The sequence below is a fragment of the Tetrao urogallus genome (genome assembly GCF_951394365.1).
Source record: "Tetrao urogallus genome assembly, chromosome: 4".
NCBI lineage: Eukaryota > Metazoa > Chordata > Aves > Galliformes > Phasianidae > Tetrao > Tetrao urogallus.
Genome location: NC_136817.1, coordinates 48602061 through 48622599, shown reverse-complemented (window position 1 = coordinate 48622599; position 20539 = coordinate 48602061). Strand labels below are relative to the sequence as shown.

At 40.6% G+C, this 20539-nt stretch overlaps 1 protein-coding gene across 1 annotated transcript in view; it reads left to right on the top strand.

Moving 5' to 3' along the window:
- The window catches only part of LIMCH1 (LIM and calponin homology domains 1), a gene marked incomplete at both ends in the record, with an annotated part of 164159 nt that overhangs the window by 92215 nt on the left and 51405 nt on the right, over positions 1-20539 (top strand). The window contains 5 exons of the mRNA XM_079534909.1: positions 4969-5075; positions 8191-8221; positions 11170-11280; positions 15724-15919; positions 20233-20482. Of these exons, the coding sequence (XP_079391035.1) occupies positions 4969-5075; positions 8191-8221; positions 11170-11280; positions 15724-15919; positions 20233-20482 (695 nt within the window). The remainder of the gene's footprint in view (positions 1-4968; positions 5076-8190; positions 8222-11169; positions 11281-15723; positions 15920-20232; positions 20483-20539) is intronic.

Sequence of the window (20539 nt, the reverse complement as noted above, 5' to 3'; positions counted from 1 at the left end):
AGTCATTTTCTCCTTTGCCCTTCTGCTGTTTTCTCTTTGTCTGGGTGCTGGGGAGTGCTGCTCTCAGGAAGGAGAGGAGCCAGCTCCTTCTTGTCCTGCCTGCATTTCTTAGTATTTCTGTTGGAGCATTTGAGACACGAACAGAGGTGGGTGGAGGTTTTGTAGTGCTCACAAATGGCAGCTGTTCAGCCTGGGCTCATGGCTGTTGCTGCTGCAGGTCAGGAGGCATGGAGCAGGGCTGGTGAGGTCTGCTTTCCCTCCCTGCTCCCAAGGTCACCTCTCTCCTTTTATCCTCATGTTGTGTTTGATCTTGGTTAGGTGAGGCTGGGATCCTTTGCGGGAGTCAGGGGTTACCCCCCTCTTAATGCCCCAATAGGGTTTGCCTTCAGGTCTGCTCTGCTGCAGTCTTTTATCTTTTATCTAGGTTCCTAAATGGATGTATCCTGGCTGTGATCAAGTTGCTTCAATCTACTGATTTGGAATCCATCACAGAAAAAAGTGTTTGGTGAAAGTGTTGTTTTACTGTATGCGCAGTGTACATCCATACTCCGTATACAATAAAATATATTCAGGGGAGTTGGACTAGATAATCTGTAATGGTCCCTTCCAACTCAAATGATTCTGTGATTCTATATATATGAAAAATTCCTGTTTTTTCTTGTAAAAGTTCCTGCTGGGTGGATGTGGATCAAGTGTTTGTATGTTTAGTTTCAGCCCGTGAATCCGTCAAGATCCGTCACTTTTACATAAATAAATGATTGTCATTAATTATTTATATAAAATGGAGACATGAGGGAATGAGGAAGAAACGCTGAGAGTAAACACAAGGCTCTTAGGAGCCTGAATTTGAAATTGCTCAGAAAAGCAGTTTGAAGATGGATATTTTTAGAAATCTGCAATTTATTTTGGAGCAGAGAAAATTTCAACATTCCAGGGATGAAGAAGGCCACCTGTTTGGCAGCAGCTGTCCCACTGAGCCGGGCAGTGCTGCTGGCAGCTAATCATATCTCCAGCACTCAGATGTGGTGTGCATGTGGCGTTTCAGCCGGTGCTCTGTGCAGACATATAGCTCGGTTTTCTTTTGTTTGCCCTGCATTTATCTGTGCATCTCATCTGGGCTGTGTTGTGGTGCATCTGACAAATGATCATTCCACAGCAGTAAGCTGCAGTCCTGGTTTGCAGTGTGGATACAGCAAGAATACATAGTATACTATTGTGACAGATGAAAGCCATGGAAGTGGGCCAAATTCAAGCAGTTTTCCATTGCATCTGATCAGCAGATCCTATGGAGGGAATTTGCCTGCTGTGAATATTTGATTCTCACTAGCTCAAACTATCTTGTGTGCTGGCAGTGCTACTGTGTGAATTTGTGGTGGCTTTCCAGGGTGTCTGTCCTACACAGCTGCCAATTTCTGCTGGTTTTTATAGGGTTTAGGATTCGTGCTCTACTTTGTGTGTTTGGAAAATTACCTAATGCAGTGTAATGATCGTGTCCCTTCACACCAACACAGCACTGAGGTTATCCATCTTTTAAAGAACAGCACAAACAAAATGGCAGGTGTTATAATCTCCCTCCTTCCACCATCATGGAGGTGCAGTCCCTCTGCCTTCAATCCTGCATGCGTTATCTGCAATTGGTTGTTCTCTGTTCTGACACTGAGGGCAGCAAAAAATTGATAACTCTTGCATTTCCAGTACTTATAAGTAAGTGACACTGCATGAAGTGCTGACCTCATTGTGACTGTCAGGACTCTGCTTAGGCAAGCACAAAGCATTTGGTTTTTATTGTCAGTGTATCCTCTGCTTGTGTCCTTTATCTGTCACCACACTGAAGCATTTCTCTTCTGTAATCAGCCTGTTTGTGCTTGAGGTAATTTCATAGATAAAAGCTACTTTTCTGCTTTAAAATATTGTGCGATTAATGGAAGAAACTTAGGCTTTAAGCTCGCTTTTCCACTTGGTGTACAAGGACAAAACCAGAAGAAGGTGATATAAGGGAGTCTCTGAACAGTGTCATGAACCCAAATTACACAAAGCCAGAGGCAGCTGCAGGTCCCCAGGGCACATAGTGCGCGATGTGCTGACCAAGTGACTGATGCTTCATCTACTCCATCTCTGTTACTGCAGCCAGGAACCACTGAGAGGAAGGCACTGACACCTTCCTTTAGTGTATTGAGAGAATCGTGTGGTACTGCCTTGTAGGAGGGAATTCGTTTTGGTCACATTGCCCATTGGGGCAGTGAGTGTTGCTTCCTGAGCCCACTGTAAAGGATACAGTCCTGCTAACTGAGGCATGCCAGATGACTGCAATCCTTGCCTCAGCTCTGCAACCTGTTTGCACGCCTTGTTTAACTTTGCCAAGTTGTAGGGAGCTGGACACGCACACTAGATGTGTGTTTTCAGTCCTTTATGTAAGGTAAGAGTGTTTTAGATGCACTGCTACTTGTGTATGCAGCGCCCTTTTCCTTTTTCAGCAACAAAGAGGTGCTACTTTATAAGGGACTACAAAAAATGTGTGGTTAGAGCTCACAGATACGGAGCTGTAATTTCTCTCAAAAGATGTAAGCAGAATTTTCTGAGAACTGAAGAAACCAGGACTTGGCCAGTGAATTGTGTGCTAATCCAAAAAGAAAAGCCTTCCTAGGAGCTAAGTGTTAGTGGTACGACTCCTTTCACTCTTCAGTGGTTTAGGAGTGTTGTTCTCCAGCATCTCAATGTAAATACAAAATATAGGTTTCAACTGTACTGAAGCAAGCCAGGAAATGTTTAGTTTTGCAGTGTTGTGAGGTACATTTTGACTTGGGGACAGGCAAGCTTGACCTGAATATCTGTCACCTGTAAGCAATTTTTGTTGTCACTGTTTAATCCTTGGAAGTAAATTGCCAATTTTAGAATCACTAACAAAAACTCTGAAACTGTTAACAGAAGCAAAAACTTCTTTCAGTGCTCACTGATCACATCTTGTTGACATCCATGGTTATTCATGCCAGAATAAAACACCAACTGTGTAAGGAACTGTTTGTGTGATGGTGCTAGTGACTGTTGGCAAATGTTTTTATGATGACCATCAGAATGTAAGCATGTACAAGAACAGGCGTAGGGTTATGATACTGTTTTGTTGTGTTTGGGGGTTTTTTTGAGAAGTGGACATTTGTTCATCAGCAGCAGGACAGTGTGTCCAAGCTAAAGGGCTGCCAAATGACTGATACTTTTGCTACTGCTTATCATAACTTGGATATGAACTTCTGGCATAAAAATGGTAACAATTAGTTACCCCTGGAGTTTCCCCTCCCTTGATTGTTTTCTAAACCTATTGGGTTACTGTATTGTGTGTGTCCTGTATATTTTTGTTAGGAAATGTTGTTGGCAACTTTTGTTTTAAAGGCTTTTGCATTTTATTAGTTTTACACATTGCTCCACCCACCACTTGGAACTGACCAGAACTGCCCGCCTTCAAAGGCTAAACACAAGAGTTATTCATGTTGCAGTTGGAAATACTGTGGAAAAATTATAATGCAAACAGCAAGCCAGATGGAGAATTTTACAAGCATCTTTTCATGTCATGAATGATGCTGTCTCTCAAGGTTATGGGCTTTCTGCTCTCTCAACTGCTATTTCTTTCCCTCTGGCTTTGTTCCAGAGCTGTTAAGTTTCAGCCAGGGAAGAAAGAGAGATTTGGACTCCTCTAAATTTCTAAGTCCTTATTTCTGTGTGGGGTGGCTGGTGACAGCAAGCTTTGTGTGTGAGAGTGCTGGCATGCAGAATCCCGCGATTAGCATGCTGATGGCTGCTCCCTGCCAGGCTGTGTCAGGGGCACGCAGACAAAGCCTTCCACCCAGCATAGGGAGGGCTTTGGTCTCCTGCTGAATACACTGAGAGCTACCCGGTATCTTCTGGCCTTTCCTTCCTCATTTCTATGGAAGTGGAATTCTCTGTTGTTCAGGTGTCACCACGCACATGGTGCTCCTCCTCTCAGTCCATGGGGCAGGATGCCTCCAATTGGAATTTCTACATGAGAGGCCTTAAAGGATACCAAGCTGTGTGTTGAGGCTTCACTTGTCGGCCCATCTATCATTGCATCTGCTGATTGAGCAGCACATATATCTAATAATTTGTTCTCTTGATCTTCAGCACTTATCTTGCATATAAAAGCTTCACTGGTTCTATAAAAGGGTGGTATTGTACATGCATATGTGTAAGTATAAAATATATAGTAGACATATGTGCACACAAGCAGATTTGATCGCCTCCACACAAACCCATCTGTTATCAGCCCTCTTTGGTTTCAAAATGGTTTGTATCAGGTCGAGCTTACTCTAACAGTGTAACTCCTCTATGAACAGTACTGCAAAGGGAGGGGTTACTTCTGCTAACAGGCGGTGGCTGTCTGAAGTGTAGCTTCAAGCATCTATTTGTGGAGAGACCACCTACCTCTGTTTCCAGTGAGTGATTAAGCTCAGAGGGGCAAGTGGGCAGTTGTGTGTAATGGGAGTAACTGGTTTGAGTTCGTATTGACATACAACACATTTTATGAACTGTTTGCTTAAGTGGTGGATGTTCCACATCTGCCTTAATCACTTGTTTTAGAAATCCAGTTGTTTCTTTTCTGGCTTGTAACACTCTGAAATTCTGCTGACAGCCTACAGCAGTAGGTGAGGAAATTAGGAGGGCCTTTTTGTTTAAAGAAATTGCCAACATCTGGGTTTGGAAAGAGAAAACAAATTTGTTGCAGTTATATTTGGGGGGGGGGGGGAAAAAAAGTTTTATTTAGTACTTGTCTGGTTTTCAAACATAACCTATACTGACTTCCTAAGTTATGTAACTGGCAATGGCTTTGCTTCTTCACCTAGCTAACAATGTGACTCTTAGAGAGCTGTTACTAAATTGGGGAGATGTTGGTTTAATAAGATGACCTTTGCAACTGATGAAAAGTTAAAACTGTTTTTGTGTGTGTGTACCTCATTTCAGGATAATATCATCTTATTCTTAAGAGGCTGCAAAGAGCTGGGACTTAAGGAATCTCAGCTGTTTGATCCTGGTGACCTGCAGGACACCTCAAACAGAGTAGCTGTCAAGTAAGTACAACAGCAGTTTGTGATTAGCCTGTTATAACCTCACATGCATGCAGTTAGATGGTAAATATTTGAGAATGGGCAAAGAGGATATGGAACTGTCATTTGTATAAAGCAAATAGGAAGCTGAGGTTTTTGAAACCTTCAGCACTGGGAATAATACATTGTTCTCTTCAGCAGCCTTTCTTTAAAGGTTATTATTTTTTTTCCCAGAGAAAGCAGCCACAGCCCTTTCAAAATACTGGTTTAATTTAAACAATGAGATTGTATGGGACTTAAGTGGTTTCCTGAGTCTAAATTGATGGCATTTTTTTGTCTATCCAACTAACAAACTATGTAAGCTGGGGGGAAAAAAAAAACACTGCGCTGTTGTTGCATAATTGTTTTGAAGATGCCTTATAGGACATTTATGGGCCTCTCAGACTCTACAAATGTAGACAATGAGAATGGTTTGTTTATTTTCTATCAAGAACAGTAAGTTGTGACACAGTATTAGGGCTGAGGACTTCTGTCTAACCTGTATGAATTGAAAATGCCCTGATTCAGATAATTCTTGCCAAAGCCACACACCTTCTACCACATGGATTACCACACACATGCTAAGGGGTTCTCCTTCTTAATAACTAATTCAGTTAGTTCAGTTTAGCAATGGTTTGTACACTCTTTGTGAGATGCTTGTATTTTCAACATTTGATTTATGAAGTGATGTAAAAGACAGATGTGAAACTGGCACAGAAGGAATTACTGGTCTTGCTGAAGGTAGCACAGAACAGTCTTTAGTCATAGTCTGTATGGCCATAGATTGAGGCCTTAAACAGAAAATGTTCCTTTCAGGGAAGATTTTGTTATCCTGTTGGAACAGAAGAAATCAAATTGTATTTTTTACTAGTTCATTCTAATGGCAGTCAAACTGCTCAGCCCCAAAAACAAAAGCACCCAACACTGCTTCACAGAATTAACAAGATACATACTTGTTATCTAGGTGTTTTCACAACATTTTTAGATCTGTGATGTAATATAAAAAAGTTATTGCTCTATAGACAGGGAAATACTGCGGAGTTGATTGAAAAATCTTACTTCATTTGGTCAAAGTGATTGCTAATGAAATCCTGGTCAGACATATTCATTTTAGAAAAGTGTATGGAAACAATTTACTAAATCTCAGCAGCATTCTAGTTTTTTCCCCTCTGGCATTGAAAGCTGGGCAAGTTTTCATGGTGTTCAAGTACTGTCCGGGAAAATTCAAAGGTTCTGAAAATCACATTGGCCTCTTTCTTTACTTTGAGGAACAGTCTCCTACTTTTTGTTCGCTTCCAAGTTTCTGGCTCTGGTATATGCCGTTGAGAGAGGACCATGTAATGAGTCTGCAGCGAGCTTTCCCAGCCTTGTTCTAAATCTGGTGACACTGCCATGTTCTTCATGACATCCTGTGAAATATTGACAGTGAGTGGCTGCAGAGAGTTGCAAAATAGTCCCTAATCTCCAGATAGAACCACAGATAAATGGTCCTTATAAGAAGCTGCATCTTTAGGAGTTGAGGATAGCAGAGCATCTGGTAGCAGCTCCAGTGAGACCTACCCGCACGTAAACCTTTTCCACCAGGAATAAGAAACTGTAGAGTTGCTTCATCCCACAGCTGACTGCGATGCTCAAGTGATGTGAAGTGGCTCACTGGCATGGATATCTTTCCCTCATCAACTCTTCAGAGAAAGCAGCTGTGGAAATGAGCCAAATGTTTTCCCAGGACTGTCCAAGTTCACACTGAGTAGCTGAGTGAGGTGTACAAGCCAAGTCCATGACTGTTGCAAAGAAATATGTTCAAGACTGTCTTCATCTAGCTAGATCTCAAAGTAGGAAGGTGATTTTTTTCCCCTCTTTGAAGACTTTTGGGTTATTTTTGTTAAACACAGTAAAAATTGTATTATTGCACATGATTAATGTAATGATGATTTTTAACTTTTTTCATATAGGTGCTAATTGAAGTATGTGTTAGATCTATTTTTTTTGGATCATTCAACTTACAAAGGTTATGAGCTAATGCTGCAAAGAATTTCATCCTGATTTGTTAAACAAGACTTTTTTCCACTATTTTATTTTAAAAAGTAGGGCTGTTTTATATTTCTTACCATATATGTAACCATTGATAAAATTTTGGCTTAAAAAAAGTTATCAAAAACTCTTGGTTTTAGTTTTGCCTATATTTAGGCTTTTGTTATTCTCACAGATTTAAGTTAAGTATTTTTGTTTTTTGCCAGGTAACATTTAATGCTGGAGTGGATCATATTATATAGAAGGCAACTGATAATTCTATTACATAGTAATAAGGAAAAAATCTGTGCTAAATCAGAAATATTCTTTTTTCAGTACTTAAATGCAGTACACATTTTCTTTCTTCCTTTTTTCTAGTAGTATCTGCTGAATTTTGAATTGTTTCTTGTGGTTATGCAAACTTTCTGCTTTATTGTTTCTCAAACTTCCATTCTTTTTGATGAAAACTGGTGCCCAGTCTGAGTTCTAGAGTGTACATTCAAAACATAGAATGTACTTTACGCAGCAGGTTCTGTTGTAAAGGTTCTGTCTGTGGCAGGATCTTTATTGCTTCATCTACCTGCTTTGTTCTTTGTATCCTCAGAAACACCTGCTGTATTTCATTGATTTCCTTGGAGTCGAATGCATGTTCAGTTGCTTTCAGAATCTATACGAGTTGCATGATTTATCACTGAGCAAAATCTGACTTCTGGATAACTGCAAAGTTGTTTTTAGCAGTGGGGACTTTGGTCTTTTTTGAATGAATCAACAACACAGTTTAAAAGAAATATTTTTGGCACTGCCCTACTTCACTGTGGGATTGTTACAAACACATTTTCTTTTTGTACTTCCAGAAGTATCATTTAATGATTGAAATAATGGTGACAAAATACTCCCACGTTATGAATACATGAATGTGTGAACAACATCTTCTTAGCTTTCATGTCTTTCTAGCTAGCAGAAGCATTCTGCAGACTTTTATTGGGGAAAACATGATCTGCTGCATACATGCTCTTGAAAAATGGGTCTGCATTCTGATTTTTTTTCCTTTTTTTTTTTTTTCTGTGTGTGTGTGTGCATGTGCAACCAGGAACATTGACTGTAGTAGGAAGCTGAAAAATGTAAGTATGTGACTTAGAGTATTTTTTTGTTGGGTATATTTGACCTCTGCTAGATTTTCTGTGTCAGAAAAAACAAGTATAGATGAGTATTTCTGATATGTCCTCCTGCATACAAATCTTAACTGGATTGTACTGGAAACTTAGGTAGAGCTGCTATGGCCGAGCAGCCATCTTTGGTTAGATAAGGAAGCAAACCTCTGTGCTGTCCATTGCGGCTTTCACCAGAATGGTCTGATTCAGTCGTGAGGCTACGTCCTTGCAGCATTACCTGAATAAAAAGAAATTTGTGCAAAATATTTTAAATGAAGCAAAGTGGTCGTTAGATCTGCACACCAGTCTTTACTAGCTTTCCCATTCTTCCAAATTAATATTTTCCCAGAAAGGCTAATTCCACCGAACTTTATTGTTGATTTGAACTAATGGTAATGATAATAGATTCTGTAATTGTTAAGTAGAAAAGAAAATGGCTAAACTTTGTTAGAGTCAGAGTTAGTTATTCTTCCAAAGCTTAACAAGCTGTCTCTTCTTTATAGGCACAGAAACTGCTATAAATTCAATTTTATATTTAGCTCATATCCCTATAGACTGCTAAGAAATGCCAAGGCCTTTTCCTAATAACTTTTCAAGCCAGTAATCATGACGGCAGGTAAAAGAAGAAGAAAAACAAAAGAACAATAGTCTTTCCCACCAATATTTAAGTAGTATCTTCTGCATCTAACACACCAGGTTATAGGAGAAGAGTTTAGTTTTGCCATTTTAGCACCCTTATGGGCACTGGCTGTATGTATTTGTATAGATGTATCGTTTTAAAGGTAAAGTTCCAAAAGTGTCCTCTACAGTGTGTTTGTAGACAGCATATACTTTCAGTGTATATTTTCCAGGTGCATATAAATTAAATGCAGTCTCGGCTGGCAGCCAATCAGAATTGCTCGCAAATATGACATTATTTGGGGGGAAAAAGCCACAGATAAGAACAGAAGAGAAAGAGTGATCAAATGCTAGCAGAAAGAAATAGAAATACCACAACTTTCACCAGAGTACTGAGCAGCCAAATGAACTGGACAGCTTCCTCGTTGCTATAATACAAGGTTTGCAAGTGTTTTCACTTGAGAACACATACTATAAGAGATATTACATAAATTTGTTGTTCTATGTTGAATAGTGTTTGTTGAATGAAAACAGTTCAAATACTTTTTTTCCCCTCAAAAGACTAAAAAAAAAAAAAAATATGTTGGCAAAACTACCTCGTTTTCCTCGTGACGGTAGTGTCACCATGTATGCACTTCTTAAAATGAGAAGAAAAAAAAAACAACTTTGAACTGTATTAAAAATTAAAAATTTATTATTAAAAAATTTATTCTGCAACTTCATGGTATGTGTATTATTTATACAGTGTACCATGGCTGTGTTTTCCAACGGGCAATTTGCATGATACGCAGTGCTGTCTAGCAGGGCCTCAGCTGCAGCGCTGTGTGGGACTTTGAACATCACATTTGAATGAGAAATGGGGACGTTAGAGAAAGTTGGATGAAAAAAGGGCAATCAGAAGTCTAGTAAATGTGACTGAGGAGGAAATACTGAAGGAATTTGGTTGCATGTTTTAGGGAAGAACAGTACCTGTCGCTGCATCCCCTCAGGTTGTCTTACATCCCTTTCATACCATGTTTTGTAGTATACATTATACAGACCTGTCAGTACTTAAAATACTGTATTTCAGTTTATTCAGTTTTTGGAAGATTACTAATAGCAATTGTTACAGACAATTATAGTTTAGTATTGGTTGCACCAGCTTTCCACGCCAAAATATTTCCTATTTATTCTGCAGTTAAATGCTTTGCAGTGCCATGGAATAGGCAAAAATAATGAGCATTATATGAGAAAATGCTGTAAGTTCTGAGGTGTTAGACATTTTTAACCAATCCAAAACACTGACCTGAGGTAATTTTGATGAGCAGTTTCCAGTTCAAATTACTGTTTCACAGGTTCTGTTAAAGATATTGCTGCCTGATAACTGCGGACACATGTGGGTCCATAGAACTGTTTGCTCTCCTTGCATGACATAAACGTCACTGCTTTTGGAGGTGCTGAGTTTGACCATCCTAGGCACCTTAATTTCTTCTTCCCTAAAACAATCGCTGCACTGATCTGATGCACTGATGTTCAGTTCAGATCAGATTTCTTTTGCTGCCTAAAGGAGAGAGGGTACATAAACATTTGAAAGTGCAATTCTTGGCATTTCTTCTTTGCTGGTTTTGAAGTCACTCTTGTTTTATGGATAGAAATAAAGTCAGAACTTGAATGAAACCATGAACTCTTTCCCATTTGGTGTATTAGAAACAATCAGATGTTCATGGCCTTTGATTAATCTTGCACTGAGCATTTCTTAAGCTAGCAGAATACTGGAAGTAAATGTTCCCATATCATCTGGTAAAGTACATTAAGATGATTAAAATTGAACTACCTTTTATTTCCTTGAAATGGGTAGAAATACATTTCAGATGTTCTATTTATTCCATTAGTTGTAAGTGTTTCAATTAACAACCACTAGTACAGGTACTCTTTAGGTGTTTGGTTTTTTCCTGTTGCATGTACAAATAGGCATATTTGCAAATGTCTTTTCTGGACAGTTTCAAATTTCTTGCCTGGTTTTTCTATTCAGATTTATTTTTGCTGTTTACTTTCCAGGCAGACATGACAGGACCATTTTTTATAAGAAATACCAGGAATGTAATGTATTAAATTACATCTTCTGCTGGCCTGATTAAATTTGCATAGTTGCCTGATGTGTTTATGCCTAACCATCGACAGGTTCTTCCCTTTTAACTGAGATTTATAACAAAGTCTTGTGCTACTGGACAGTTTAGAATAAATGAGAAATGCTTAAGGGAAGTAAATCAAGCTAAGTAACTGTGAAGATGGCTTCAATTAATTCTTATTAACTTCTGCAGGTATTAGTCACCATTTACTGGCTAGGAAAAGCAGCAAACAGCTGCACATCATATAGTGGATCAACCCTGAACCTGAAGGAGTTTGAAGGTTTACTGGCACAAATGAGAAAGGTATCTATCTTTTTGTTATGTTTTGGGAATAAAAATTTAGTTCAAAGGATTACTCCCATAAATAACATGTTTGTTGCTAAACATAAGAGAAGTGGTGGATTTGAGTACAAATTACTTGTAAACCCCCACCTCCTTTGAAAATGTTTCTGACTGTACCAAGCCATAAACATGACTTTCTTTGGCAGCCAGCTTTGTGGTGATATTAATGATGCAGCAGTTGATGTGGAACAGGGCTTGAGAAATGTCATCTGGCTCTGTCATCTTCATTTCCACAGTTTTTGGTTTGAATTATTTTCATTTATGACATAGAGCTTTAGCTAGAAGAGCTGAGACTCAAAAGTAGGCTGGTGGGACTTTGGAGAGATTTATTTTCTTTAAAACATTCATTCTCAGACAGCTCTTTCTTTTTTAAGTTGTAACATAAAGCATCAAACCAAAGTATCTAAATAAAGCTGAAGGGTAGAAGGAAGAAATTATGCTTTACAAAGGGCATAGTTATGGTGAACCTGTGTTTTGGCAGACCCTAAATTCTGACTGAAAACATATTTGGTGGCTTATGATGAGCTGAGCTCTGTTGGAAAAGAAAAGTTGCTGTTGCTGTAGAGTGCTATAGAGACTTATGGCTGAGCCCTACAGCATGCCTGCAGCCTCGCTATGGGATACAGCCTCAGCAGTGGTTAGCATTGGCATCCATTTATGCATTTTCTGGGATTGGAAGCAGCAAGCAGCAGACACCTGGTCCTGATGTTACATATGTTGGGCATACAGCTCGTGAAGTAGTGTGCAGGTACCTTCTCTGGTCCTCAGACAGCTTCCTGCCTGCCACTTCCTTCCCATCCCACAGGTTTGGGGACCATGGGAGACTATTTTCACATTGTCATAACCGAACTCTGAACTCCTGCATCTGCACCAGCTGCAGATCCTTGCTCTTGGATTTCAGAGGGCTGGCACTGGGCTGCCCCTGGACAGGAAGAGATATTTGGCTGATTGATATCAGTTTTTACATTTTCTACATTCTAGTGTCAGGAGGCTCTCAGATTGATAACGTCTCTGTTTGTGAGCACAGAGCAATGTGAAGGAAAAGAAACATTTCTCTTTCTCTGTACAGGTTTGTTATGGTCTTCATTTGAAAGGGCCTTCACTAATCACTCAAGACTTCGCAATACAGGAGCAGTACAACTGAGACTAAGCACAAAAGAAATTGAGCTAACACTTGAGTTGTTTTCTGCTCAGTGCAGGAAGGAGCAGTCCCCACTCCAAAGTTTGTAATCTGGAAGGCAAAACAAAGATAACCATCAAAGCTAAGGCAGAAAAAAGTGCAGGTTGATGGAGTGTTAGTGGAGCATGGTGCTACAGTTTATCTTTTAATATTTAATCGACAACATGAGGCTCCTTTTTTTTCCATGTCATTTTTACTCATCTAACAAATCATCTGAAGGGGCATTTGGTGGGACAAAGGCACAGGACTCCAGAGGAAGAGATCTCAGCAGAGCTCACAGCAGAGTGCCTGGCAAGCAGGGCAGAGCCTGCAGGTTGAAGACAAAGCAAGAGACTGGGACTTGATTTGTTGCAGATGTTGGAACTGGGAGCAGAGCAGAGATCTCATAAAAGCTGAAAGCTACATACTCCTGTAATGTAAAAACAGAGCATTTCACCATCCTGAAAAGTCTGTTCAGCTGGTGCTGGTAATGAGGGTCACTGGCAACTCATATTGAGTTCTGCTCCTGTTCCCCTGCGGTACTCCGTATCAGCTGTCGTGGTTTTTTCTCTTTCTAAATTTGAAGAGGATTTGGTTGTAAAATGGAACATGTTAATCATGCTGTGTAACACTCTGATGTTCTTTATAGCTGAGCTTGAGTGCTGAAAAGACACTTTATCACATTCTCTACAGGCAATTTTTTGCACAGAATTTAATAATTAAATCTACCATAAATTCAGTCTGGTTTGGTTCTTCCACTATAAATCCCCTCTGCTCTCCTTTTTAAATAAGGAAATCAAAAGACAGCTAGATGTAAGTTGTCTCGGATTAATCTTTTTCTACTTCCCATCCTGAAAAGACTATTCATTTCTAATTTTATTCGTACTGCTCTGTTTTTAATTTCATTAACTATTTGGATATGTGTCTCTGTTAGTTTTAAACTGGAAATTCCCAATGACAAAACATTCATAGCTTCTGATCATATTCGGGGGGTGGAATTTCCTGCAGAAATGCATCCTCTATTGGACAGCCACCCTTCTGCTACTGCAAAATGACATGCTATACCGTTGCCATAGTAAGGTGACATACTATGTTTTTAATTCGATAAGGTGAAAAGCAATGAGCTGTTCTGAGCTATCAGTCCTGCAGATAACCACTTTCTTTTTCCCATTGACAACATCTGGGAGATGACGTTCATTCAGGGCAGGACAAGCACCCATTTGTGAGACAGCATTTGGTTGGGAGGGATGTTTGCCAAGGGGAAGGCATAAAGGACGTGTTTGCAGAAGTCTAGGATACCATCGTGGTGCCTGCCTCCTAATTCCTGGTGAGCTGCATGCGGAATTAACATAAACAGGTTTTTGAAAGAAAGGCCTGCAGAACTCATTAGTTCACAATTGGACTGTTTTCAAACTCTGGAAGATAGCAAGCACAGGACGGGGCTTTTTTGTCTGAGTTTAAGTCCTGTGGCTGCTGAGCATTTCTGTGTCACTCAGACACAGTAGTTCGGGAAAATGGAAGTGTGCCTGAGGACTGAGAATAGCTGATTGGTATGAAGAGCCGAGGGGATTTAGGGAATTTGGATTTTAGAAGGATTTTGGATCATGTCACAAACAGGGTTTGATAGGATTTCTAGTTTTGTTCTTGGGTCTGTGTAACCCATGCAGATTTCTAGGAGACAAATCTTTGTTGTCTGGCATTTCTGGCAGTATTTTAACCCATGTGCTAGGCAGGAGTGGGGAAGGAAATGACATAGGGTTCAATTACTACTTTGTTAGATATGTTTTTAGTTTAGAACGTATTTTAATTTTGTTTGCAATGAGGTTACTCACTGATGTTATCACAGGTTAGCTTGGTCTTAAGTGTCTGCTGCTGTCCTTAACATGGTATTTTGGCAGCATAATAGTGATAATAGGCATTCATTGAGCCTTCTTCCTGAGAAGTCTGCAGGATGGTGAGTCTGCTTTCTGCAGTCCTCGAGCCTCCTGTTTGTGTGTTCCTGCAGTGCTCTCCTCCTGTAGTCACTACTCCAGCAAATGTGCTTTGTCACAGGGGTGCCAGAGCACATGGGGATGTTTGAGGCTGATCTCGTCATTGGCTGTGCCAATGATGGGTAATGCCCGGGCAGTCAGGGCTGGTGGGAGCTGAACTGAACGTAGCTTTTGTGCTCCAGTGAGTGGTGACCAGGGGGTGCTTCTTAATTAGGAATTAATATTCAAGTGCTTCTGGAAGGAAAAAGAGAAACAACAAAAAAAGCACATTCCAACCTCCTTGGGTCACAAAATGTCAGTCTGATAATGGCACCCACATTTTTGACTTTGCTTACTGTCGAGGGAAAAAAAAAAACAGGTTTATCTTTGAATAAAAGTTATTTTTGTTTTTCTCCGCCTGTGCTATTGTAATTAATATTAAGACACTCTCTAAAACAAGGGATTTATTATAATACAGGGGTGAGGATGGCTTCTATTGACCTTTTCCCTCTGCTGGAGTTTCAGTGTTTTAGTATGTGCTGCTTGCACTGGAAAGAATTTATAATCACAGGGCTGTCAAAGACAACCATTGTTCTCACTGCTCTGAACATGTGGGTCAGCTACAAGCGCTTTCATATCCCCCAGAGCCAGGAGCTGGCAAAGAGTAAAGAGCACAACTGAATTCTTCTGAGGCATCAGGAAAAGCATTTTGCATATTTTTCATTGCTGATTGCTTCAGAAAGACATCCCTCTTTCATAACAGGAATTTCTCTTCAAGGTAGAGGGAGGCTGGGGCACACTGCTTCATTATTTTGCTGAGCTGAAGCAGCAACAACAAATGCTGTCTGCTGGTGTCCCAGCCAGATACAATAGATAGCCAAGGGGAGGGGGAATCCTTTGCAAAGCAACAGACTTAAACCTGATGCAGGCATGATGTTAGAATTGTAGTACTTTTGTTGCTGCTATGGACTATGAACGACAAGTCACGTTTCAGGTTTCTCTTGGTTTTGATCACTTTATTGACTTGGTTGTTGCAACTTTTTCACAGCTTATAATCTAATCTAATATGCATACTTGGCTGTTAATTAGCATAAAATTGGGTTTATTGCAAGCTTGCACTTCTGTTTTGAAGGGGAAAGGGGACAGAAAGCAAGGAAATCTTTTTCAGGTGAAGAAGTTTTTATTTGGAAGATGCTGCGTTATCTGATGTGTAATGAATCTCATTGGTATGTCAGTGGCTTCTTTCTGAAGAGGTACCTACTGTACTTCATTTAGGAAACAGAGGATATTGAGAGCCCAAAGCGCAGCATTCGCGACAGCGGCTACATAGACTGCTGGGACTCGGAGCGCAGTGATTCCCTCTCCCCCCCGCGCCACGGCAGAGATGATTCCTTTGACAGTCTGGACTCCTTTGGCTCCCGCTCACAGCAGACACCATCCCCAGATGTAGTGCTCAGGGGAAGCAGTGATGGTGAGTACTTGTCGCCACGAGGCATGCGTTGTCTCTGGAGTAAATGTGCCTTTCAGAAGCTGGGCACAGCGTCTGAATTGCGCTAATCCTGCAGGAGAGCTTCACTGTGAATGCTGATTTGTGCTCCCCGAGGTTCAGATGACTTTGCCAACAGCTAACTTGAAGTCTGCCTCAATTTGGATAGCAGAGTTTTGGAAAATGAGTTACATCACTGCAGTGTAATTTTATTATTGGGATAGTGCTTTTCTGGGTTATGGTGTAAGAGGATGTTATGCAGACTCATTTTAACTTTTAAGCTAGGCTGGAGCAAGAAATAAAAGTGCAGGAACAGGGGAAATATTGAAGCGAATAAAATGTTGCCTAAATAAACCCTAGACAGATAAATGACCTAGAAATATCTTGGAAATGTCTGATACTTGTCTGAGCTTTGAAGTCTGATATAAAACATGCCACCAAGTGCCATGTGAGCTTTCATGATATTTAGAAAACTGGGCAACTGAACAGCTCCCAGCATCAGAGCTGTGGCCATATCTGTACCCCTTTGAGTCCAGCTCTTGCCTGGCAGGTGGTATGCTGCTTCTCCATCTTTCTTGTTTGATTCCCAGATGCTTCCTGAGGCTTGCAAATACAGCATGCAATGTGGGGAAGGGTATTGTAGAGGCAGGTGTAGAGCATGCACTCAAGTTGCCTGCGTTGAGCAGGATTCTAGGTCAGAACAAAGGACGCTTGATTCAGACTCCATCTGCTTGATTGCATTTATGGTGAACGAATGGGTAAGTTGAACATCATCAGATGAAGTTATATTCAATGCATGAATCACTTCTCCTTAGTAATGTTATTAATTTAATAAAAAAGGAAGGTCAAAAAGATATTTTGGTAGGAATCAGATGTTCATACTGCTTTTGGCAGCGTGAAGGAAACTGGTGCTAATCTTAACCGGATGCCTGAGAGATTTCCTGAGGTGATGGGGAACTCCTTAAAACCGAAAAGTTGGCAGGGAGAGCCAGTAACACAGATGGGTTGTAAAGGAGCTATGGGGCAAGTATGGTTACGTTCTGCTGCTCAGCTGTTTTGAGTGGCATGTGTTATGTGACTGTTGCTGGACAGCCATCCAGAACCAGCCACTGGGACTGATGGCTTGAAAAAGCCTGTGACCCCTCAGACACAGAACTGAATTCAGTCTCCATGTTAGAAACCATTTTTCTGCCTTCCTAAACAAAAGTGTGTTGTTGGCAAATAGGAGCACCTTGCTTGTCCTAATTGAGAAGCGTTGCTTCCTTCTGACTTCTTCCCTGCCTGTTGGGAGCTGCTGGGCAGCCTGTTACACCCTTCCTGAAACTGCTTCCAATGAACTTCTGCTGTGTTAGCAGATTTTTGTAAGGTTTTTTTGGTTGCTTGTTGCTGTAGCTAAGACATACTGTCTTGTCACATTCTTGAGTCCATAACAATCACAAGATAAGATGCAAGCGTACAAAGCTTGTTCTTAAAAATTAATCTTTAACCATCTCCAGACTGGGGGTGCATGCAGATGTAACATGCATGTGTATGGCTTATTGTGAAGACTCTTTCTAATGTATCCCATTTTCCCTACTTGCTGCTGCCATGACTTCACAGCTGTCTCTTCCAAGAGTTGCAGCTGAGGTGTCGCTTGGCTGACCTCTTTTCTATCTAACCTCTCCCTTGCAGCCCCAACAGGCCAGTGTTTCACTCAGCTGCATATGTTTGTTGATAGAAGTACTATATATGCAAAGCTGGAGGGAGGAAAAGATACTCTTCACTTTGCTTTTCGCAGATAGGATCTTTATAAACCTAAGAATAGGAAGTAAAATGAAATTATGATACCTTGTACTCCTAGAAAAAAAATGGATGGAGATCATGTGATTGTAAAGCAGTGATGACTTAAGCTAGAAGCGTTAAGTAGTACCACCTTCCCTGTTGCCACTTGTGATCAGCATCTCTGTTCAGGTGCTGCTCTGGTGTCCTACATGGCCTCTGTCACTTGGCAAAAAGAAACAAGACTAGTGACAGAGCAGAACAGTATGTTAAAATGAGTAGAACTGCAGTCTGACCTGCTCCAGAGTCACTGATGTATCCAGGAGCATATAAATCTTTTGCGTGGCTGGCAGTTGTGCACAGTGCCTTTTATGAACTCATGTAGGTCTCTTGACACACTGTTGTGTCCAAATCTGTAGTATATAACTGCTTGTTATGGGTTTTGGAAACTGGCTGCTTCTTCTGCTTGGAAATGCAGAAGAACAAAATTAATGTTATGAATGTAAAGCACAGCTGCATCTTCTACTGAGTGCTCTGGCTTAAAGTGATGATTTATTTATTTTTTTTAATCTCAGCTGAAAATAATTTTATGAGTAAAAGATGAATAATTAAATAAGCTGCTTTCCTTTGAAGTACCAAGCGTGGATATGCTTGTAGGCACACAGCTAATGAGGAAGAGGAATCTCTTTTTATTTGTCTGCTACTGTGATTATCTATTCCAGTATTTCTGTCCGCTTCTTCAAGACTAGTTTTCATGCAATACAAAAATAAACACCAAAAGGAAGAGTAAACAGAATAGCAAATAATGTGAAGGGATCTTCTCACCTACTTTGAGGTCCTCTATGGCCCTGCTTAATCTAATGGTATTACAGCTCTTCAAATCTTTGCTGCCCTCAGACGTTTGTGATTTTGTGGCTGTCTCCAATTTCTGCTTAGACATAGGCAGAGGCTGCCAATCACAGTGCTAGCTGTCATATGCTCTTAACCAAAACTGTCCAAGCAAAACCTTTCTGACAAAAAGCACATTGTGAATTTTGTCTTTCTAGTTGATTTCCATTGTGTCGTCTTGTCTTGTTTTACTGTTCCCTTTCCTTCTTCATCTCTCTCCATGCAAACACTGAATCATGAAATCTGCTGCAAAAGCTCTTTGCAAATAACATTCCTGCCATATTTAGACCTCTATTCCTTCACCCTGCTTTGAATTACATGCAAGCTACTTGTGATTTTTATGACTTCATTGTTTTCAGTGTTTCATGAGGTAGCTCAGTGAATTAGCTAGTAATTTATTAGCACAGTGAATTAGCAAGAGGACACAGTCTGGGTGGCTTCCCCCTCTCCCCAGGCAGGGAGAACAGCTATTGCATATGCTAGTGTTGCCAAGGGGCCAAGTGCCAGAGAGCCAGTGCTCCAAAGCTGGGAGAGCGTTCGAATGCTGGTGGGAGAATTGGCTGTGTGTTTCACTCACTTTCAGTCTTCAAATGAGGGCCTCTGATGAAGTTGCACTTCTGGGAGAGAACTATTTGTACGGCTTGTTTGTGAATTACTTTAAAAGGCTCATGATTGTGCAGGGAATCTAGTGAATGTCCACAAAGTACTTCCTAAAATGGCTGTGAGGGCAGTTCCACTGGAAATGCTCTTTAACATATTTGCCCTACCCTTGGGGAGTTCTATTTGCGACTGTATTTTCAACCTGAAAATCCATTTTCCTCACCTTTGTGAATACAGTTTTTAAGTGGGTTGTGAATATCGGGAAGCTTACTTCATTTGTACAAAATAATCTCTGAGTTCTGTTCATCTCCCATTTTATTCTCTGCAACTCTCACCTGTTTTCCTTGTCAACAAGTATTATTCAGTCTTCGCAGTGCTGCTCTAACCCACAAACTCTACAGCTTTTCCTTTTACATCTGAAGATGAAGTCTCTCTGTTTTTGCACTGGACTGACTAACCAGGTGAGACTGGAGACAGACCACCTGAGTCTTCTGATCTGTAGCAGCTGATGTTTATTCTAAAATTTTGATCTAGGATGATGCTGTGCGCATTTAAAGTGCAGTTAATACATGTCTGCAGAAACATCCACAGATCCCTGCCATTGTGGTGATGCAGGGTGTTTGAGCTTGGGATACGGAATTGTAAGTCTAGATTCAAGAGAGTGAACCAGGTCAGGTGTACCCATACGTGCTGCCAGGAGTCAGTTGGACATAAGTCAGGTAAGCTGCTCTAAGTGTCCTGTGTGAGTAACAGATCTGGACTAATGTGACCCAGAGTAAGTTGGAATATCCTGCATGGTGACCTGTGGCTGAAGATGAGTTTTTCAGGGGTAAAAATTAGGGTTGTTAGAAAAACTGTCTATTATCTATGTAGATACTGCAGCTTCTACCTTCACTAGCTGATTTTAAAATACGAACACAGGTAAGAACAACTTCAATTATTGGTGCTCACATGCTGTCATTTTTTTTGTTGACATCTCCTCTGATTTATGATTTTTTAAAAACCTAGATGGAAAAGAAGAGAAGAATGATTATTTTCTCCTTCCTCACTAGGGAGAGGAAGTGACTCAGAAACTGACCTGCCACACAGAAAGATGCCAGATGTGAAAAAAGATGATATGTTGGCGAGGCGGACCTCACACGGTGAACCTAAATCAGCTGTGCCTTTTAACCAGTACCTCCCAAACAAGAGCAATCAGACTTTCTATGTACCTGCTCCACTTCGGAAAAAGAAAGCTGAACGAGAAGAGTATCGAAAGAGCTGGAGCACTGCAACTTCACCACTTGGAGACAGACCTTTCAGGTAAGACTGGCCTGTTCAACTTCTCCCTTCCTTGGTGATGATGCTTTAACCCTTAGC